The following is a 23,321-nucleotide window of genomic DNA, read 5'->3' as shown; positions in this document are numbered from 1 at the left end:
GTCGCAAAGGGTACTGTAGAAGCACCACGAAATATTATGTTTGTCCAAAACACGTATGACAAATTTTAACCTCCTCATCTCTTCTGTCTCCGATATGTAACACAAAGTCTTTAATTCCATCCCAGCAGTCCAAAATGTAAAAGGTAACCTTAGTTCATTCTAGTTGAAACCCTTCCTTGGTTAAATACTTCTTTGCATCTAAAGCTTACCATACCATTATTACATTACTGTTAAATGTCATGTATTGTACTGTATGCATCAATAATTTAATGTCAAACCAGATAAATAAATATCTCTTTATGAAGACTTGTTTGTTCTCTTTATGATTTCAACTTGTGTGACCAGATAACATTTAAATTGAATGACAAACTTGACTAAAGTTCTGTGAGGCATTGTAGTGAAACAATTTTAGCCGCTTGTTGACCCAGCTGACCTCGGATGGCCTTATTGAGCATTTCATTTGTTAATGAGATGACCGTCATCCTTGGTCCTCTTTATTTCATTATCAGATGTTCAGATGAATTTGCTACTGGTTGTTGTTATTAAACTGTTTAATATCACTGTAATCTGGCTGTCATCAAATATCCAAATTTTACTGTCATCAGTTATTTTGATTATTTACGGGGTTTTTCATAGGCAACTGAAATAACATGAAAAAGTGCTGGAAATTTTTATGTAAGCTTTACTACCTAAACTGACAAAAATTACACTATTTGCAAACCTAAGAATGAGATCAGTTTTTAATGGCAGTAAGATGATTTTAACCCTGCCAAATGTCAACAATTCAGTTCAATTTTATTTGCGCAGTGCTTTACACAGTGGACTTTGTCACAAAGGACTTTTGCAGGATGTCTGACCTGCCAACAGTAGGATGTTAGTGTGTAGTCTGTGTAAGGAACACATAAGTATTTTGATTTGGCTGTTTTTGAGCATTCAGATTACATGGCAACGTTGCGTCAAATTTATTTTCCTCCTTCTCCAATGATCAGCTGCCTCTTTTTTCCACTGTGTGCAGGGTAGGTCTTGGTAATCCTTTCTTGTGGCTGAAATGTGGATAACAGGCAGCCCATGTTAGATAGCCGGAAGACACACACGTTAGGGACTACCCCATTGCAGTTTCGCCTGAGCATTTCAATTGGCTTTCAAAGGGGAAAGCTGGCACGACCACCGCACTCAAGTACACACCCCAGTTCGGCAATGCCTGCTCCCGACTAAGAGTTTACATTCTCCCCGTTTGGAGCTCTGCGACTTCTAACAATGGTGCAGAAATCAGCCAACGGTGGAGTTTACCCGCCTCCAGCTGGGGAGAAAAAACTAAAAGTCGGGTTTGTCGGGCTGGACCCAGGAGCGGCGGAGACAAGCCGAGACGGAGCACTTCTCATAGCGGGTTCGGAAAGCACAAAACGGGGCAGCATCTTGTGCAGACCTCGGTCCAGCATCTCTGGAGGGGGAAGAGCTCAAAAGAGAAATGCCGGCTATCGAAGACTGCAAAATTTTCTCTATAATGCTCTGGAGAGACCGCGTGGCTGGGCATTCGTTTATCATGCTTATGTGTGAGTACTGAAGTCCATCTGTTACTATGGAATTAAACATTACAACATCTGTGTGCCTAAGGGATGGGTGAACAGAGGTGTCTACATGCTACGCCCATAGTATGTAAAGTTTGGGGTTTTGCTGGGCCAGCTTTGTATCACCGTAGATGATTACAAAAATAGTGCATGTTACATATCTTTCGAATAAAAAAAAAGTTGATTCAGGTTGATATCTGATGTGTAAATTGATTCTTGATAAATGGAAAGCAATCGTCTTTCCTCTTGTATTATTTTTACTGTCTTTGAGAAATGTGTAACACAGCTTGTTGATATTCACTGCACGTTAATTATCAACAAGCCTAAGAATGCTTTATAATCGAATAGAATGTGCAATTACTGGTCGCTTGGAGACAAATTATTCTGTGAAGTCTTATGGCGCGTGGATGAAGCTAAGCTTACGGCAACTGAGTATTTCAGCACTGGTCAGCTCCCGTGCCGCAACTGCGCCTTTGCAAACATACGAGGGGAGCCAATCGCGCAATAAGAAACAAATATCACATTTTTAAGCCTTTCTTGGCTGAGAACCGTTTAGTTCGACTCGCGCGGCCAGTGATATGGTCCTGGCGGGTCACTGCATTTGAACCACTTGAATAATTTCACCTCACCCTCCCACTATTAAATTAATTTATTGTTCTAACAATCTCAGGACGCTCACATTATCTTGCCTCTAATAAGAAATTAACATCTCAGCAAACAGATGAGGACAAAGTCCAAACTTCTGTATTTTCTGATATTTCATTCGCACAATTTCTCACGCTTTTTTTTTTTTAAGAAATAATGACATAGTATTTGCCTTTCCTCCACTAGTTAAGTAGTTCAACATATGCTTTTTATCAGCTGAAAATCCTGATGAATGAGCTTTTTGAAAAGGTCACAAATGAGGTGCAAATTGGAATTTGCAATTCCAGTTCTCAAATGGTATGACTTTTCTGTAATGATCTAACAGAAATGTTTTTGATGACGCAGCTGTATCATCCCCAGAGGACCCACATGTTCATTCACGTCACTTATTTGCCAGTAATCTCCTTTTAAGATGAGCCAAGACCAAGAACACTGATAAGTCTTGGACGAGGCTTGGCTGGCTAGTACAGGAGAGACACTGCTTTTAAGACCATGTGCTCATTGGAAGTTTATAGGCCAGTGTTTCTTAATTAATTGTATTGGCCCAACACTGACAAACCTGATTTCTTAATGCCTGGCAATCAGTTGACAAGTTGAATCAGCTCAGCCAGTACTGGACTGCTACAGATTCGCTGAGGGCACTGAACTTTGACAGAATGAATTGAGAAATGTATTGAAAAATGTATTGTCAGTCCCGTCTATATTATTTACCTCTGTCAAACCATACAGGCTCAAGAGCCCGTTTAAGGTCAAAAGTCAAAAACCATGTGTCTCAGGGGAGCAGATAGAGTAGTGAATGTGTGGACCACAATAGTACCTCCTGCAGTGTATGGAAAGTCCCATTTGTAAACTGCAGCGAACTGGGACACCAAAAACAAATGACAAAACTGCTCCATCACCCACGGTATCCATAGGAACTATCTTGTAGTCTCAACTAGACCTCATATGATAGAGAACTGCCTCTTTACTGTAAATCATCTGGGTTGAGATGGAGGTCTGTTGATTAGATCTGATCTTCCTCAAGACTGCCTCAAAATGTCCCTGTCTCCTCTGCCCATTATATGTCTATGATGGAGGTCCTCCGGCTATACCCAGCCCCTCCATTCATAGCCCATGGATACATAATTTATACTCATACCAGCACCGTACCAGTTATTTAATCTCTTAAGGCTTGTTTTCCTTCCAGCGACTGATTTAGAAGTGTGCTGAGTGCTGACATGGGCTCTCTGTCTCTCTCTCTTTCTCTCTCTCACTCTTTCTCTCTCTCTCTTTCACTCTGCCTCTCTCTCTCACTCTGCCTCTCTCTTCCACTTTCGTAAGTGTTCTAGCTCTTTCACTCTACTTCAGATGCAGAGGTAGCACTTTGCAAGCTGCAAGAATGCATGTTTACCTCCACTATCTCTCAACAGAATCTACGAGACATATACTCTGTAACTGGCACGGCCTGAGAAACCATCTTATGGCTAGTTGAGTGGTGGACAGATTTGGACTTTATCGTGTCATTTTTATGGTTTCTGCATTTTTGTTTTGCATGCGTTCGTCCCTTTAGTATATGTCATGCAAGTCAGACAGAGTCAAGTCCAAATATCATGAATGTTTCACTACCTAAGAAATTCTAGCACTATCTATAAAACATCATTAAATCAGACAGAAGCTGACTGCCTGCACCTAAGATTAAGGTGCCATGTTGTGCCCAGAATGATGTCCACAGTGTAATTGATGATCAGTTGAATGTGTGTAGAGGCCTACTCCAAAATTAGCTCACAAAGCAACTGCGTTTTCTACTGCATTCTAACCGTGAATGGACTGTGGGTCTTGCAGAACTTGCTTTATCTAGATTTATAGTTAAACAGGTCAGCATAGTGTCTTCAGTCATCCTGATTTCTCTAAATGCAAGGGAAAGATAATTGGTTAAGGGCATCGCAAATAACAACAGAGGATTTACTGCTGAGTCTGAAACAATTTTAAAAAGCTTTAGATGAAGGACTTTGTCTCATGATGTTTCAATCAAAACCCGAATTAGTCTTTGTGAAGACTGAGAGAATAAAGGCATTAGTTATAAAATGGTGTAAGAATAGCAAACAAAATGAAAAATTGCAGCCTGTTTATGAGTTTGCTGCAATGACAGGCAGATGTATAGGCATGAGGATTGCTGAGTGAGTTGAATAATGCAATCAATGGCTCTTTTTCTGCTGCCCAGTCAAAGCCTCCTCTTTTTGGTTCAAAGCTGCTGTCCATGCTGTCACCTGACTTAGCAGACAGTCTCTTTTTTTCCACTCCCCTACATTTTCTAAATGAATCTGGCTGCATTGCCAACATCATCAAGAGTAAATGGACAAACTGGGCAGAAGAGCTGTATTTATAGTTAATACACACACGCACACACACACACACACACTGTGTTCTATTATGTGCCCTTCTATTACGTGCCCTTCTGTATCATATAAGATACTTCTCAGGGACAATGTAAATGTTTGTTGGCTTCAACAAGTCTTTTTGACTGGCTCCACCCAGTAGGTTTCCGTGTAGGAACTCTGTTAGTCTGAAAAATTTGATTTGCTCCTGAAGATCTCTGCAGCTCAGCATATCCTGCTGGACCTCTCATTTTTTTCTGTATGAGAAGCATGTTCTAGAGGTGGCTGTGTAAGTCCTGGTGCTTGTGGCATATCGAGATTGAATGAGGATACTAGGATGATGAAGAGTTGGGTTATTTAGAGAAAATGAACTATATCTGCTGTGTAACCTTAGAGTGACTAAATTTACTTGGTTTGAGGTAGATTTATCTGACTTTTTTGGTGACACGTTCACTTCAAACCAAACTTTGGACACTTGAGAGGTTTTTTTCTGGCAATTTAGTATCTCCAGTTTTGAACTACTCTCTGGATTCTTGCTGTGGTGTCAAAGTCATAGATGAATAATTGACCTCAGTGAGAACGTATCACCTTCTCAATATGACGTTCGTGACAAATCGTTCAAGGGCCTGTAAATGACAAGTACTTCACACTGCCAAAGCTGGCTACAAATCAACGGGTACATCCGCTTTCTAAAAGCCTCGGCCAGAAATCCAGGTGTCTGAAAAGGCTGGAGATGAAGCCATCTCCATTAGAGAGGATCAAATTACATCCATAAACACTCCTCTCAAGAGGCTCCCCCCCCCCGAGCTTGCAACATCTCTTAACGTTCCCCTCTAAACGGTTTACTTCATCTCCGTTAAGTTGTTTTTTTTTTCTTTTCTGTTAAACCTTTCTGTGTTCCTCACCCCTCCTGCTCACCTTCACTCACAATTCATCCATCCGTATTTCACCCTGAAACAAATTTAAACTTTAATTTCTTCCCTGCCAGTTTATATGATGACAAATGCCAGCTGTTACTCAGAGAGCATTAATTTCATTACGTGGTATTCCTCAGTCTTGCCTGAAGATGTAATTTTATAGAGGATTAAGGAAGGAAGAGAGACATGGTCAGTGCAATTCAGACTTACTGCTTAAGATGTAAAGAACGTCAACTCTTTCATTCATGGTCCATCTCTCTGCTACACGTTATGTGAGGATGATTTGGTTTTGGCACAAGAATCTCTGTGCATTTTTTGGCTCCAAAGGTCATTCTGGCAAAGACGAATGCCTCTGCGAACAGTCGGAGAACCAGTTATCTTGCTCGCTGTTTGAGTTCAGTTTTGTACATTGCTTTTGTCAGGAATGGCCAATGTAGTTCACCTACTCAAAGCCAGAGATGCTAATCTAATCAATTAAATCTTTGCTGTAGCTGCAAGCAGTATCTCGAGACTGAAAGAGACTTTGACACATTTAGATTTTTAGGGATGTGGTTAAGAGTTGATTAGAAATGAAAGGAGACACAATTTAGGAGGTTGACTCCAAACAAACCTATACTTGATGTTGATTTTCATATATTTTTAGGCATTTTTATAATACAGCTTTTTGGTGCTTTTTTTTTTTCGGACAGTTCCTGGGAAAGAACAGGAAAAATTAAATTCCTGGGCTTTTATTTGGAGAATTCAAAAGCATCTGCTGAAGATCCACTAATTGCACTTCCTTTAAAGCAGACAGTGTGGCTGCTTTCACATGGGAGCCTTACATTTGCCCTCCCCAGAGTCTACCACTAGATTTCCCTGAAATGTCATCACACTGCCAGGGTTTGAGTGTATACTGCCTAAAGAACACGGCATGACAAAGGAACTGATGACTTCATGGCATCAATTCAGCAGTGTTTCATTTAATAATTCAACAAGGAAATCGATACTTAGGTTTTTTGGTAAGGCTATGTTTAAATAATGAAGTAGTCAGACCTCATCATAAACATTGCCTTATGAGCCCCTCATATTGTCTCAGTTGTGCGTTAGTCATTGCTTATATACATTACCCTGGAATTTATGCTGACAACAATACCAAAGGCAGATGATGAACTGGTTCATTTTTCTCATCTTTCAGCCCTTTGGGAATGGCTTCTTTTCAACAGTTTGGTAATTATGACGTGCACAGTATTCAGTCTCTGTAAAACTAACTAACAAACAAACAAAAAAACCCCAAACAAAACCAAAAAATGATTATCTTTAAGCTTACACCTAAAGCCAAGCCAGGCACCCTTCCTCCTATAATGCCCAGATATATGTAAGTTTTTTGCTTAATCCACAATCCAGCTCCCCTGACTCATGAATTTAGGATGTTCACAAAGGCCTTGATTGTCTGAACAAAGCAATTGGAATCACAGTGTGGGCAAATGTTTCAGTCTCAGCAGCGTACGATATTCATCTGCATGTGATTGCACTTTCTTAACTGTGTTCTCTTACAGCTTCCTGTTGGTGTTCTCCTGCCTTGTCCTCTCTGTGTTTGCTACAATAAGAGAGTTCAAGAAGAGCTCTGAGAGTGCCTTGTACATCCTGGTACGTACGTAAGCATTATGTGCTGTACTTTTCAAATGGCTCAATTGTGGAGCTGAGTCTCAGATCTCTGGTTCTGCCTATTTGCGTTAAAAACTTATGCTGACGAATCCGTACGTGATTTTATACTTGACTGAAATGGAAAAAAGATCTGCCAGCATGTGCGATTTTTTTTTTTTTTTTGCCCAAATTTGCTAAGTTGCTCCTCTGGGTGGGTGGATGGGTGGGTGCGTGGGGGAGGGGGGTTGGTTAAATGCAAAGCCACTTACTTTTGAAGTTCATGTAGGCATATCATAACAGATAAACGGCGTGTAATCCTGGTTATGTCACCCAGCAACATGTTTATAAATGCACGATACTGCATTTCCTCTGTGTGAAGTACTGTCAAGTTTAACCATTAAATTGTCTCCTGCTTGATGGAGTATAGCACAATGCCATGGATCTTTTCGTACAAGACATCATAGCCACAGTGGTGTTACAAGAACTAGAGTTTAATCTGAAGAACGTGATAGTGTGGCTCTGAGTAAGATTGTGACCGGAGCACTATCCATCAGAGAGAAAAAAAAAATCTTGGCCTCGTCTCGTTGCCAGAGGGATATAACACTCCAGCATTAATTTAGGCTGCTTCGCTTAAAGTAAAAAGGCAAAAAAAAAACCTTTTACTCCAAAACCCTAAGTTTTAAATATTTAAAACATAAAATAACCTCTCTATAAAAGGATAAACATTGTTATATGCAAGGTTAAGTTTTTTTTGTTTGTTTCAGTGGTATCATATGGTTACATCTTTCATAAAATTGACTTTTTTTAGTCTGCATATTGGTGTCTCTCCATGTTTTGTCACTGCCTTTTTGTGATTGGACGGAACCGCTTGTCCATAACACTTTACATCAGTATCCTAACATCCTGTGTTGGTGACTCTTCTGATTTCAACTTGAACTTAAACGCCAACATGAAAATGACTTCATGCATAATTTAAGATGACTTGAAGCATTTACTTCAGGGAGTCAGACAGCACTGTCACTGTCCTGAATATCTGTACTGTTTTCTTCAGGAAATTGTGACAATCGTGGTGTTTGGTGTGGAGTATATCGTGAGAATCTGGTCTGCTGGATGCTGCTGTCGTTACAGAGGATGGCGAGGGAGGCTGAAATTCGCCCGCAAACCGTTTTGTATCATCGGTAATAACAAATGCTATCTGTTTCTCACCATTCTTTTCTGCCAAGTTTCTTCCTCCTCTTTCCACATCTCTCTTTTCTGTGTTGTTCCTTGAATTTTGCTTGGTGTGCTACTTTGATTCATTGTAGTTGCAAATGCCTTATATAGAGACTCTTGGATCTTTGGATTAATCGATGACCTATATCGGCCATATGCTTTTTTGTCACTGCCTGGCTGTTATTTGCTGTTTTTCATTTTCTTTTTTTTTTTTGTAACCTGGCTACAAGCCTAGAATCTCTCACAGCTTCTGTTATCCAGCATGTTTAAGATCTTTACTGCAGAAGAGTCTAGATTTCATAGTATGAAAATTTTGCCTCATGTTGGTTTTTTACATTGTAAAGCTCTGACGATAGTCTGTAATCTGAAATTACATCTTTCTGGAAAAAAAGATAAGTCTGTTTGTCACACAACTTGACTTTTGACGGTTGTACATTCTTCACCTTTATAGACCTCAATCTTCCATTTCTAGTCCACATATCTCATAATCCATGAGTATTGTCCTCATCCACTCCCATTGGTGTTTGTTATTCCAGACATCATGGTGTTGTTTGCCTCCGTGTCCGTGCTGGCCGCTGGGTCGCAAGGGAACGTCTTTGCCACCTCTGCCATCAGGAGTTTAAGGTTCCTTCAGATTCTGCGCATGTTGAGAATGGATCGGCGAGGAGGCACATGGAAGCTGCTGGGATCAGTGGTTTATGCACACAGCAAGGTCTCAGGCGACTCCCCCCTCAATCAACATTAAGCGTTTACGCTCTGACGACTAGATTTACTCATATCCTTTGCGAAATTTTACATTATTCGAATATGTGAAGTTAAAAACAGATTCTGTTAAGGTTTTACTGGTATCTCGACTGAGTATTTAACTGGTTTCGCACATGCTAAAATCTCAAGGAAATGATCTCTTGTATGTACATACTGAGATTGGGCTAGTCAATCTGGGTTTGCTGTTTGGGACAGTGAAGGTATGTGTAAGTCCATTGTCTGAGGGGATTTGTTGCCAAGTGGGCTGTTTTCCTCTGAAGTTCCTTCCCAGGTGGGTTAGAGGAGTTCTCGTTTCCCCAATCAATACCTAAGTGTCTGTGTGCTATGAATCTGATTAATGAGATAACATCACTGTTGTTACCTGTATTTAACATACTGCTGTACTATACTCGTAGAGTAAACTATTGTGCTTTGTTGTTGTTTTTTCTTGTGTTCGTTGTTTTCTTTAAACCTAATGAGAAAAGTACATTTGTGTGCTGTATGAATACATTGCATGTAATTAAAATGAATGTAACTTTTTTCTTTTTTTTTGGTCTTGCCCACAGGAACTCATCACAGCATGGTATATTGGCTTCCTGTGTCTGATCCTGGCCTCGTTCTTGGTCTATTCGGTGGAGAAGGACGACAATGAGATGTTTGAGACATATGCCGATGCGTTGTGGTGGGGTTTGGTGAGTGATCCTAATGTTTTTTCCTGTTGTCATTTGTATATAAGACAGAATTATGTCTCTAATGTTCTGTAGCAGTCCATTAAGCATCCCAGTGTTATGGTCATTTGATCTGTTTCTTAGCCTCATAAAAAATGTATAATAATATCATGGTTTATAGCAAATGGTATAGTACTCCTTTAAGTCTTGCAAGATTGTGGTTAACGCCAGTAGGCGATTTGTAGGGGGATGAGGGGGGGTGCCATCCCCTTGTTAGCAAAATGACCAAATTGCATCCCTCTTGTTAACCTGCCAGCCCTCTGTATACTCTATAGAATAGCATCAGTGACCACTGGGTCATCTCCTTTGTTAAAAAATAGCAAATCCCCTGCTGTTTAACACACAGCAAATGACTGTTAACCACAACATTTATTACAAAGAACTGACAGAGATTAGAAACAGAGATTCAGCTCTAAATACATTACTTTGTCTCATAATACGGCACAGTTTGAAGCGCTGTACTTTTGGTTGACATATGAACAGTCTTCAGTTTTGTTTCAGCAAACCCACGTTTGTTTTGCTTTGGAAACAGTTCATAATTAATAAAGGGAACACTGTGTGTATATTCTACAGATTACTCTAACCACTATCGGCTACGGAGATAAGTTCCCCACAACGTGGAATGGACGCCTCATTGCTGCCACCTTCAGTTTGATAGGCGTGGCTTTCTTTGCACTCCCTGCAGTAAGTTCCAGAAATTGTCAGGGGACTCAGCAAATGAAAGAGGGAAAGAGTGCATGTGAGGAAGGAGAGAACAGAACTCTAGGGCCTTTAACACTAATCCAATTTCTAGATAAAGAACGGAAAGGCTATATGACTCTCTGTGTCGCATTTTACCACTGGTTAACCACACAAAGCATATTTTATGACTGTTGTCTTTCTAATTGTTTCTCTCTCTCTCTCCCTCTCTCTCACCCTCCTTCTCTCTCTCTCTCTCTCTCTCTCTCTCTCTCTCTCTCTCTCTCTCATATTTGGACATTCTATCACCTCTCACCTGTTTTCCTAGGGTATCCTGGGCTCAGGGTTTGCTCTAAAGGTACAGGAGCAGCACAGACAGAAGCACTTTGAGAAGCGTCGGAATCCTGCTGCGGGGCTTATTCAGGTTAGACACATTACTCACACTCAGTCTCCACTCCAGCTTAAACTGATAGCACCGTCTCAGCTCCTGATCGAACACATCTTCTGAGACAGACTAATGACCACCCAGCGTTGTTTAATGTATGACTGTGTGGCCCTCTATCAGCGTAAATCTAAATGGTTTATGATTTTCATAAAATGTGAAGTAAATTTTTACTTACCCTCTGCTGGGCAGCATTTAGTCAATTTTGTAGTTTTCAATGTTTATACCAGGTGGACAGCTTGAATGAATGAAATCATGCATTTGTTTCATCAATAGGCTGCTTGGAGATTTTATGCAACTAATCTGTCCCGGACAGACCTGGTGTCCACGTGGGACTTTTACGAGCAAAACGTATCCGTCCCCATGTACAGGTGCCGTCCATTACTCAGACCGTCCGATAAACCATTGTCGTCTGACAGGGAAATGTGTCTTTCTCTTCTTTCTTACGTCAACCGAAATTCAACATCAAAGTCTTCCTCTCCATCTCCTCTTAATCTTTTTGGTTTGATCTAATTTAATTTCATGTTAATAAAAATCAATTACGCTGTGTTCTGCCAGTATCTCGTTTAGACACAGACTCATTTAGTTCCTCTCTGAGAATAGTCTTTATCCTCCTCTGCCATCATCCTCCCACCCATTTTTGATATCGCATTGAAAAACAATGAGTAATTTCAGGTCGACATCTCAAGTTAATGTGAAATATCCCCTTGAGAAGGACACACGGATTTGGAAGTGCCTTCTTTGGCTGATACTGCCAACAACAATACTTCTCATAAAGCTTGAGTCTTTTGACTGTGACTGCTGTAATTTAGTTTTTGGCACTTTCATTTCTTTTTGCTGTTGTGTGCCTGCCTTTGCTGCTTTATATTCTTTTGCTTAGGAAATATGTCTACAGCACAATCTTCTCAAAACCGGCTCATGTTTTGCAAACAGTGACATAACATTTGTGTAAGCGTTCTTTTAGGAAATTTTTTTTTTCCAAGCTGTCTTAAGTCTAGCTGTATGGAGGTTGACAGTGTTCGGTAATGAAAACGCTTGGACTTTGCAAAATTCCTAAATCCAGTCCTGAAGACCCACTTGAAAGGCTATTTCTGTTCTAGCCCAATCAAAACACACTTCAGCTAATCCGGGATTTAGTGATTGGTGGACACATAGGTGAATTACATATATTGCTGCTGGTCTTAAGCAAAAACCATGCTCAGTGGGTCCCTATAAACTAGGTTTAGTCAATGCTGTTGAAATGCTGTTTAAATCTTGTTTAAGACTTTACTCAGCTTTCTCCCTGTATCTCCCCCCTTTGACTCCTCAGACTTGTCCCTCCCCTCAATCAACTGGACCTACTGCGCAGCCTGAAGGGAAAGTCCGGATTCAGGTGGGAATGTGGAGAACATAATACAAAATGACAGACTGATTGGCGTTTTATGACAAAACCTATTTTTTTTAATCTGTAATTTGCGATTTTGCTTACATGTACTGGATGCGCTAACCCGATGTCTTAACTTACAGTGTTTCCATACGAACCTGATTGATTAATTGCAGCATGTGGAAAGTAGTCAACTCTCATAGCTTTGCTTCCCCTCATTACTGCTGTGACTGCAGATCCTCTAGTATGTAAAATGCTTAGGTAGCACAAACCCCACAATAAGCCAATGAACTCTTTTTCTTAAGTTTTTGACCTCTCCGTCTAATCCTTACCGTATGTACAACTCTGTCAGGACATGTAGATTTCTTAATTAACACTGACTGTCTCACAGCAAAGATGTCTATGTCCATCTCTCTTCTCCTTTTTCTGGAAACAAAGGAAGGATTCCCAGGCAGAGACCTCTCCCAGGTCCGTAATTACATTCTTCCTTCTCCGTTTCTTTTTCAGATTACAAGTCTCACTAACCTATCACTTGAAGATTTTTAAGACAATTACACTGAGAACTTGGCCCTTCTCCCATCCACTGTCTTCAGCACAAACGCACTACAGTATATCTTATGGCTTGTTTTTATGTGCTCTGCTGAACCAATTAACCAATATATTGAAGAATAAACATGCATAGATATCTCAAATAAACAAGCAACAACTATTTGCCTGGAACAAAATATATACCAAGCATAAAAAAAAATAAAAATAAAAATAAAATCTCTGAGAGGACACTCTTGTCGTGTTTTATGACAAAATGTGAAAAAGACATGACACAATTTTGATATCTTAACTAAACAGATACTGGTCACTGAACAACAGGTAGCTTCCAAACTGTGTCAATGTGTTATTTTTACATTTTGTTTATAAAACATTTCAAAGAATGCCCTCTCAAAGATTGTTTTTGATGCTCAGAACACCAACAAAAGGCAAAGAACCTGTTCATTTTTTTCATATGAACCGAGAATTAACTTCCATAATTCTCTGTCTCGCTCTTATTTGTTGGACAAGATTTACACAGCTGAATTCAAATTGCATTAAGATTTGTATTTCCTAAAACATTTGGACTTTGCATACTAATTAAATATGAGTCATATTATTATCCATTGGCCCATATGAAACACTGATCATTCAGAAGTCAAAGCATTTCCCAGCACAAATGGTATTTAGGAAATGTGTCTACTTTTCAGTTTAACTGGCATATGCAGGAGGGGATGGTTCACTCTAAAATGTATGTAACATAACATCATTGAGAGATATGATGACTCAAATTGACAAGGTATTTGTTCACCAAGAAGCATTTGTAGGTGTGCATCCATCCCAGTTTACACTGAGAGACTCAAATAAATGAGCTAACCATGAAAATGCTTTTAGAAACATTTACATTTTACGGTGAACAAAACCCACTGTATATCAGATCAGTAAGATTTCCAATGACAAAACTGTAGAAATATCTTTTCAATACATGTTATAGCAATGAATGAAACAGTCATGCTTTTAAGATCACACACCTCACTGAGTATTTAAAGTTTTCCTTTAGATGGTTTTACAGCTTTAGCCTAAACAAAAAGAGAACATTTTTGTACTTAGGTCAATGTGCCATGGAATCAGAACTCTCTCTCACATCAATGTTTCTGTCAGAAAGGAAGTCTTACTGATGGAATCTCTTGATGCCTATCACACAAGCCCTATTTTATCTTTATTTTATCCATATTTATTGAAACATCTGACTGAGACAGTGTGATTTTCGAGAAATAATTAAATATACCTAAGGTGAAACTGGGCGTTAAATTTCAAGTCTCCTGTGGCCCGCGGTCCTTCAGGGCAAAATTCCTCCAATACCACTCAGGATTACTCATATAATACAGAATAGTAATATATAATCCTTTCCAAAACCTTTCCTTAATTAATCTCCAGATTTAATTATAATGATATAGAAATGTGGCACAATATGTAGAATGAAATATAAAGAATTAGTCAAGGCTTTGGTTTTTCCAAGAGGTTAAAACCATTGGAGATTTCTCATTTTTTATTTTTTAATGTAAATACCATTCTGCTGCATTCACATGACAACAATCCAAAGTGTACATCATGAACACAACTTCTACCATTGTGACCATTGCTTCTGTAATCTCTTTGTCTCCCTTAAAACCCACTGCACCACATTTGCAGTAGTGAGATATCACACAAAGACACACTCTGTGGGTGCTGCCCAAGAAATCCTAGGTACCGTTGCACACAGATACTAATGTCTGCACGTCTAGAAGTTTCTTTTCAAGCATTTGAATCTCTATCTTTCCTTCCTATCTATGATTTCACCCTTTTTTTAACAATATACATTATCTCAGAGATTCCTGTGGTCAGATGTCATCATTTACTTGTTTATTTTGGAGATGTGAAGCACATGATCTATTGTCATATTCTGACTCATTCCTGTTCTGAAGTCCTGCTACAGAATTATAATCATTCTTGTGCCCATCTGAACATGAAAAGCAGGCATTTGTTTTTGGAATTTTTTGTTTTTGGATTGCAGAGAGAATGCTCCTATTTGTGGATTTATTTATTTACTTGTATTTTTGTGCTGTGATTAACTCATGTTACACTGGGAATCACTTTTCAAAGCTTTTAACTGCAGCCATAGCGGTATGAAAGCTGCCTTGATTCCATTTACCATGTATATATTTTGAGTTTGTTGTTTGTGCATGGCTTTCCTAACGTTGTTCAGTTGCATCCTCTGTGACTCTGGCTGCATGAGGACTGCTTCTTCAAAAATATGGAGATGTTTAGCATGTTTGTAAGAATGCTATCCATTTCTCTTTTTTTGTGCACGTAGCATATATCTAAAGAAAAAAAAACCCAAACAATATCACTATGTCTGTCCACCTACAAAATATCTGTATTTAATAAGCAACTGATAATATCTCTCCATTATCTTTGCCTTCAAACCACCAGTCATTTTACATAGTGCCATATTGTATCCCTGATTGACTGATTCGATTAATGTTAAAATTTCATTACAATACATTTTGGAATATGAAATCCTGAGCTTCCTCAGAGGAGATGATATGTTCTATTGAATTTCTAAACTGCATAACAATTAGGGGGTGGAGTCACACCAAAGGCTTGTCCAATGAAAAAAATGAATGACTGCAGGCTTCTCCTGCATGATGAATGTATGTCACCTCTTTCTTTTGTGCTGCCTCTTTTTCATGAATATTTAACACGTGAACAAATTGATGAGAGGTAGCAGTTCACCTTTGCTTCACTTTAAGACATGCAGGTATGGCTTTCCATTACCACCGAATAGTTTGGAGCCTGCATTTCACTTGATATCTTTCAGGTTATCAACTACTCTTGACTCTCACATATGATGTTAGCCTCAGTAAGCTAAGAGTGGCATCAAAAATAAAAATGTACCAGATAAGTGTAACTGATGAGTGCTGCTTGAAGCATTTTGGAATCTGGTTTGATTTGTCTGACATGCTGCTCTTGGAGGGTGTGATGTACATGTTATTCTAAATTCAGAGGAAAAGGTTCAACCAAATGAACACAGCCATAAACTTACACTGTTTGTTTCCCACTCTTCCCACACCGCACCAAATAACACTGGACATGTGTCATGCACCTGTGCGTCTCATTTGCCCACAATATGTTTCTAATAGCCGCAAGCCCAGTTTGAAAGAGAAGGTTTTCACCAGTCCTTCTAAGAGTGCTGGGACTAAAGAGACCAAAGGCCCAGGAGCTGAGGAAGGAGCAGAGGAGAGCCCTAACAAAGTGACCAAGAGCTGGAGCTTCACCGAACGCGGATCCCGCAGAACTACGTTCAAGATCAAGGACGGTACCACCCGCCAGAACTCGGAAGGTCAGAGAATCCTGACACGCTCAGAGCTGTCTCTCTAGCTTTTTCCTCCTGCGTGTCTTTCCGAAGTTCAGTTTTGACCTCTGATAAAAAAAAGTCAGCACCTAGCAAGGACAGGTTGTGTCCTTTGGCATGAAACCAGCTGTCGCTCTGTTGTGCCAGAATGTTGTGTTAAAAGGATGGTGTCAACGATATGTCATTAAATAGAAAGGAAGTTCTTGACTTTGCCTCTTTCAAAGATACCATGTTATGTAGTGGCCTAGAGATTGCAAATTCAAATGGGCAGACAAAGATACAGTTGTCAGAAAGGTTACTGGTTCTTTACACATTTCTCTTCCTCTGCATTTACGTGTTTGTCCTGTGATCAACTGAGCAAAAATAGTCATTTACTTCTATTTTCAATTTCCCAACAAGCGCTCTCATTGGTTTCTTTTTCATTTCTCTTCCATTGGACTGAATTGCAAAGTGCTGATTGAGATGCAGGATGAAGACTTTGGACTGAAGAGCTCCCCAGGTTAGGCTATAAGGCTAGACATTAGCATAGTCATCGGAAATTTGGAATCAGAAAAGTTCATTTGAATTATATAAAAGTCTGATATATATATTAGAATTTACATTAGCTTCACTGGATACTTATGAAATTACTGTATCATGAACAGCACTTGTTACTAAGGCCTAACCATTAACATCTGTCCAATATAGCAGTTACTGTGTAACATCTTTTACACAGTCATTCTAAGAATGCATCTACACAGGTGTGAATGCAGCTTGATTTAAAGCATAATCAAGAGTACCATTTTTATGGCAGACTGGTCATCTGGAAATGAGAACACAAGATAAACTTATTTATGTTCTCCCAATAAGCGTTTTACCGTTTACTCACGCGTTGTATAGCATTTACACTTTAGTGCATTGACATTGCTTCATTTTCTGTTAAATCTATAACTATTTTCTTTTTCTCATCTCTCTCTCTTCTCCACATCTTGTGCAGCGATTGAGGGGTTGATCAGTAAGAGATACTAATTTGTCTAGGGGGTTTAATGGCAACAGCCAAATTAAAATAAACCTCATCTGAGCCATTGTAGTTGGCGAAAGGAAGTCTTGCATGTCCAAAAAAATGGCATTAATGGGCCTGAGTGGCAGCTTGCCTGTGTAGAATTAGTCGCGCCTCATTTACACCCTCTGTCATACGCGTGCAGAAGTCACTGACAATGCTGTTCTCCTCAGAATACCTTTCTGATATAACGCAAGTAATCTTGACGTCATATCAACCTTTTTCATTACACTAAAGGACTGGCACACTGCCGTTATGACAGAATGTAAAGTGAAGCCTTGACACTGAGAGTTAGTGTTATTTTGGCTGTTTTCCCTTTCTTTGCTTTTGACCTGCATGAAGAACTGTCCCAAAGACGTTAGTTTGTTTGTGTAACAGTTAGCAATGTGCCGCAGAATCTGCTTACTTACGGGTCATTATGTCATGTGAATAGGCTGTGACCACTTGTTTAGTGGTGTTTCAGCCTGTTTGTGTGACATAAAGACGACATGATCTGTTCAGAGGTAACTCTGTATGATCATGCAGGGTCATATAATTTTATTCCACTCCCCTTTAACTTTCAGAATGAGAAATAACACTGTTGGCTTAGCACTAACTGGGCACATAAACTGCGTGATGCTAGTTTTGTTAGCTTTTGTCACACTCTCAAAACTGTAACAGGGCTAGCAGGAAACTGTGCATGGTTTTAACTCACCTGCAGGATCACCCATTGAAGGATGGGCTTCTGTCTCTCTCATAAAACTGCTACAAAAAACATTGCTGATAAAATGACCACTCAGTGATCACTCAAAACAGGTAATTCTATGTCAAATGCTAACTTTCATATGTTTACCTCTTTTTATCTCCCAGCATTCTTGCAGGTTGTAATTTTGCCACTTTACTTCAGTTTTTACTCTCTGAGATGAATTTTTGCTAACCAATGGCAAGAGGCCAAATAGGGGGAATGTATCCATATCAGACAGTTATAAAGCTTAAGTTGAACTTTTTCGTGGTGGCACTGGTATGGTACCTCAATTACGAAACCTAGACATCCATCATTTTTTATGACCACTCATAACAAACACTGTAACTGTCTGTGGTACAGCACTGTGACACTGTCCTGGATTTCTCTTTTGTAGGGGCTAGCCTTCCTCGCGATGATTTTGGAGATGATAAGACCTGCCATTGTGAGTTTCTTCAGGATTTATCTCCTGGGTTGAAGGTCGCTATAAGGGCAGTGTGGTAAGCCAAATATGCATTAAATATTAAATGTAGCTGCATAGTATTATAATAATGGCAGCTGCACAACAGGTACCACCATATAATGCCTTAAGTTAGATACAGAAAATTATTACTATTGGAGTATGCAAAACATGTTATATGTATGTGTAATCCATCATCTCTGAGGTATGCCATTTAATAAATGAGGGGAAATCCAACCAGTCATAATGTGGTAGTACTAGTACATAAAGCTGAAAACTATGGTGACAAATAGGAGAACGCATCATGCTTGTTGATTTCAAAAGGTGAATATATATTCCATTGTACATTTATTGCCGAGCACTGTAACAGACAACTTTAATGGCTTTGATGCAATAATTTCATTCATCTTAGCATCATGAGATTCCTGGTGTCCAAGAGGAGGTTTAAGGAGAGCTTAAGGCCTTATGACGTGATGGATGTGATAGAGCAGTACTCGGCTGGTCATCTCGACATGCTCTCCCGCATCAAGAACCTGCAGTCCAGGCAAGGCCCTCAGCTGCACGTGCTCAGTTCTGTGCTACCTTTTTCAAAATAAAAGTTTGACAGCTTCTTTTTAGTGACATTTGACGCAGTTCAAACACTGCTTTGATTTTGTCTGAGAAACACTGCACCCTAGTGTTCAGGTACAATATGCCCTCAGTTAGCATTATGACAACCAAGTGCACTTTAGGTTATTGAGAAAACTAATGAAGAACTGAGGACTTTCATGGAAGAAAACAAAATTAAGTATTACAGAGACTGTGTGATTCACCCAGAATAAGTCAAAGGGGACCATACAATTGCCGTTGGTGGGAGGGAGTGACAGCTATCTTGGAACTCATTAGCTAGGAACAGTTCAACACATATTTTGTTGTGGAATTGTTATTTGCATTTGTTTAATTACCTTTCCTGCAACATGACAAGTTAATATTGCTCGAATGTAGCTCTCTGGTTGATTTTTGGTCTTAGGTAATCAATGGATGCTAGCAACACAATTTTTTCTCAGGCAGTTAGCTGGCTAACTTGTGAATTTCGGAAAGAAATGGACTTATACCAGAAAAACTATACATGTCCCAGATGTCTATGGTTCTATAAGAACTACTTGGGCGTATTTCTACGAATTAATATAATGCTAACAGGAGCGACAAAAGAGGTTTCACTGAGTCCGTGATTTATTGCGATGAAACAGAGCTGTGTCACACGCATGGCAACATATCTCATCTGTGCTGCCATAGTTTCCCGACACATTTAGTTCTGGGTTCACAAAAGGTCAGCCTTTTCACAGTATACTTTACATTACTCATTTTTACACATCTCCAAGTGGGAATGTGTTGAAAAATGATGGTGGAAGGTTGGTTTTACCTTCTTCAGCCTCCCCCCTCCCCATTGCACTCCTACTGCCTCAAATAAGACTTGTATGTGTTGCTTGAAGGCAAACATTTTGCACATATACCAATATATTCCAACAGGATAGAACCATTTCTATGGCAGATGTAAAGACAGCATGCTACGTGTAGAAGTGGTTATCTGTGTATGTGTGATGGCAGATCTGTGTATGGAATATATTCTTACTTATTTGTTTTCCTCTGCAGTAAGTGTCACTGGGGTTGCTCTTCATGTTTTGCTTTATGATGCTTTGCGCCCATGTCTTCTCTATGTTACTTTGCCAGGATAGATATGATCGTGGGTCCCCCTCCCCCTTCGACCCCACGCCATAAAAAGTATGTAAATATACAAAGGAAACAGACAGTTATTCAGAGTAAATTGATTGTTATTGGACAGTATTGAGGAGTAAATGCATATGATAATATGCATAATCAAATGTGCATTTTTAAATTGTGCAGTGAGTATTTAACAGGCAGTGTTCATTGTAGAACCAATATAACTGATAAAAATGTTTACGCTCAGCGTGTCCTTTTCATATTCTTTCTACTCAGCTTTTGCTGTTTTAACCGAAATGCTGTCCAGTAATAAACAAGTGCAATACTTCTCTTCTTAACACAGAATCATATTTCCTATATATGCTGTATGACTGCTCAAAACTACTCTTTCAGACATTTTATTACATATATGAGCTAAGGTCACAGAGGGAGGATTTTGTGGTTCAACATTGGGGAAGTGGTGTCTATGTGAAATGACATGTGAGCTACAGTTTCTGCACCACAGTTTTTGCATTATCCTGTACTAAAAAATGTATATTCACAAATGATATGCTCTGAGTAGCAGTCATGCAGCTAGCTAAAGAGGGATAATGTATATGTGCATGTCTTTAAGGTAAAGAATAATTTTAAGAAGTAATAATAATAAAACAGAGGATGGCAAGCAGAATGCAAAAATCGATGACGCATGAAGCATCATAAAGCATGAGACCGAGTGGTGTCTTTGTCTTGTCGTATTTTCTGTTTTTCTTCTTTTTCCTTGATGTGTCCAAAAACAACTTCTTACCTCATGTTATTTTCCTTTCAATAATGGAGACACAGCTAATGGGAGACAGTCACTATCTGTTATTAAGTCATGAATGCACACTCAGAAGCAGAGAAATGCAACGCTGCTTTTTTTTTTTTTGTTTTGTTTTGTTTTTTTAACATGAGCTCTGACTTGGTGATCACATGCACGACTTCCTGTGTTGCACTCCTCTGCAGTTTCCGCTAAAATGGGACATTTGGTTTAAGCACTCAATAGTCATCCAGGAAGTTACAGCAGGTTGCGTATCTCATTTACATTTGGTGATGCCCTTCCAAGTCGAGAGAAATTTGCTGTCCAATCTGTCCGTATCCATCTCTTCCAACGTTTAAACAGTCTCACTGTTTGTGCTCCTTTACTTTGATTGTTTTTCGTGGCTCTTCTTGAAATTCGATAAATATGCATGTTAGTGTTTCATTCATATTTAATTTTTTTTTTTTAAGTCAACACAAAAACATGTTCTTTCGGGTGATGTGCATTTTAGTGTGAAGGAAGAAAGTCACTGAATGAAAGCATGGTGATGGTTTTTTTAAATGGTCAGAGTGGACCAGATTGTAGGTAAAGGTCCTCCAGCAGGAGAGAAAGACAAGCCCAAGAGCACCGGGGAGGGCGAGGCTGCCGAGGACCCGAGCATGATGGGTCGTTTGGGGAAGATGGAGAAACAGGTGAAGTAGCCTCTAGAGCATGTGGGATATTATAGCGCATCTCTAATCTGGACATTTGAATACTCTTGGTTCAGCCAGATGTACCACATGTCTTCAGTTCAGTACTAACATGCTTGAGTAAAACAGCAAGAGATTCATGAAGTATACATTAATAAGTAGATTAAGTTGTGCATTTCTGGTGATAGAATTTACCTGCATTTGGTATGATTCAATTCAATTCAATCCAATTCAGTTTTATCCATTCAGTGCTTCTTACAGTGGACATTGTCAGAAAAAAGCTTTACAGAGTACCATGCATTAGACCCTCAATGAGCAAACCTGAGGTGACAGTACTCAGAACTTAAGCATTGTAGCGCTTAATAATTCCAGCAATGCTGTCTTATGTTGGGATGGTGATCATTTCAAAGCATAACCCACTATTTGTTCAAAAGCCTTACTCACTCCCTCAAGAGGTTTTAACTTTCTTAATCTCAGGTTGGTGCCATGGACAGGAAACTGGATTTCCTGGTGAACGTATATGCCCAGCGGATGGGCCTTCCACGCTCGGAGACTGAAGCTCTGCTGGGCTTCAAGATACCTGATCCTGCACCTCCGTACCACAGCCCCGAGGACAAGAGCGGCCAAGACGAAAAAGAAGAGAAGAGGAGCAAGAGTGTGTCTGCTGTGGGAGACAAATCGGGAGCAGGTCAGGGCCAGGCCAGCTCCCCTTCGGTCGACAGCCAGTGTCGACCGTCCACGTCCTGGCAGCAGCACGGAGAGCAGCCGCTGAACGTTCCCCTCTGGAACAACAGCCGAGGGGTTTCGCCCGTGGGCACTGATGACCCCTCTTTGTATCGGATTCCCCCCCCGCCGCCGCCCGAAGCTGGGGAAGGCGGCCGGCAGCGGAGATCCAGACGCCCGTGGCAGCAAACCCAGGCCGTGGAGAGCGACACATCCTTGTCCATCCCCTCGGTGGACCATGAAGAGCTGGAGCGATCCTTCAGCGGCTTCAGCATCTCTCAGGCTCGGGAGGAGGACTACATGCAACCCACAGGCCTGGGGCTTTTTGGTAGTGGTGGCGGGGTAGGGGGAGCACTCTGCACCCGTATCCGGCCCTATCTGGCCGAGGGTGAATCAGACACAGATTCCGACCTTTACACTCCTGGAGCACCTTCCCCTCTTTCTTGCACTGGGGATGGCTCATTTGGTGACAGGGCATGGCCAGGATTCAAATAAACTGGCAAAAGGATAGCTGCAGAGACAATCTGATTGACATGATGAAGGTGAAGGCCAAAAAAATCATACTGAAATGCTTTGCAAATGGCTGGTTATTCCCTTTGGCTGGGTACAGCTGTCTCTAGAAACTCTCCTTTCAACCAGATCCTGAAGAAAAGATCTGTGAAGATCATGGGTTTATTCACAGTGCTCTCATACATAGTGTAATTTTGGAAAAATGAACTGGGAGAGCTGAGGGCCTTACGAATCCACCTTTGAGGTGGACAGAGTGTCCTAGTTTGAAGGACAAAACAACCCCCACACATGTAGGTCCTACTAAACCTAGATCAACATTGCACTCATGAAAACCAGAATCAGGATGTTTTCAATCATTGAGCATGAATAGCTTGGGAAATATTGCACCTCATTTTTAATTTTTTGGTTCTTCTGCACTCTTCTTATACACTTGCTTATGCAAATATCTTGGCACCTTAATTTAAGATGAATGTATGTTTGCCCTGGTCACTTGCAAAAAAAGATTTAAAA

The 23,321-nt window shown here is 40.1% G+C and overlaps 1 protein-coding gene across 5 annotated transcripts; it reads left to right on the top strand.

The window, feature by feature from the left end:
• The first annotated feature begins 1,257 nt into the window (after positions 1-1,257).
• On the top strand, positions 1,258-22,796 carry kcnq2a (potassium voltage-gated channel, KQT-like subfamily, member 2a). 5 transcript variants are annotated; one of them, XM_030784027.1, is made up of 20 exons: positions 1,258-1,553; positions 7,020-7,110; positions 8,159-8,285; positions 8,856-9,031; positions 9,630-9,755; positions 10,365-10,475; positions 10,798-10,893; positions 11,188-11,282; positions 12,221-12,283; positions 12,713-12,742; positions 14,492-14,545; positions 15,982-16,181; positions 16,645-16,692; positions 17,170-17,187; positions 18,351-18,453; positions 18,826-18,957; positions 20,124-20,174; positions 20,984-21,003; positions 21,460-21,581; positions 22,056-22,796. In XM_030784027.1, the coding sequence occupies exons 1-20, from the start codon at positions 1,258-1,260 to the stop codon at positions 22,794-22,796; spliced, it is 2,700 nt and encodes an 899-aa protein (XP_030639887.1). The 5 variants fall into 5 exon arrangements, with proteins under 5 accessions (XP_030639887.1, XP_030639889.1, XP_030639888.1 ...); XM_030784029.1 differs by lacking the exons at positions 14,492-14,545; positions 20,984-21,003 and having other exon boundaries at positions 21,458-21,581; positions 22,056-22,235; positions 22,272-22,796; XM_030784028.1 differs by lacking the exons at positions 14,492-14,545; positions 20,984-21,003 and having other exon boundaries at positions 21,458-21,581.
• The last annotated feature ends 525 nt before the right edge of the window (positions 22,797-23,321 follow it).

Source organism: Chanos chanos, chromosome 9, assembly GCF_902362185.1.
Source record: "Chanos chanos chromosome 9, fChaCha1.1, whole genome shotgun sequence".
Lineage (NCBI taxonomy): Eukaryota > Metazoa > Chordata > Actinopteri > Gonorynchiformes > Chanidae > Chanos > Chanos chanos.
The sequence above is the reverse complement of the archived record's forward strand: the minus strand, read 5'-3'. Positions and strand labels throughout refer to the sequence as shown.

What these genes read in the sequence shown, in the direction of transcription:
- kcnq2a (XM_030784027.1), top strand. Translation starts at nt 1,258, where the DNA reads ATGGTGCAGAAATCAGCCAACGGTGGAGTTTACCCGCCTCCAGCTGGG. An exon ending in TTCGTTTATCATGCTTATGT is followed by an intron (nt 1,554 to 7,019) that starts GTGAGTACTGAA and finishes GTTCTCTTACAG; the next exon opens with CTTCCTGTTGGTGTTCTCCT. An exon ending in CTGCTGCGGGGCTTATTCAG is followed by an intron (nt 10,894 to 11,187) that starts GTTAGACACATT and finishes TTTCATCAATAG; the next exon opens with GCTGCTTGGAGATTTTATGC.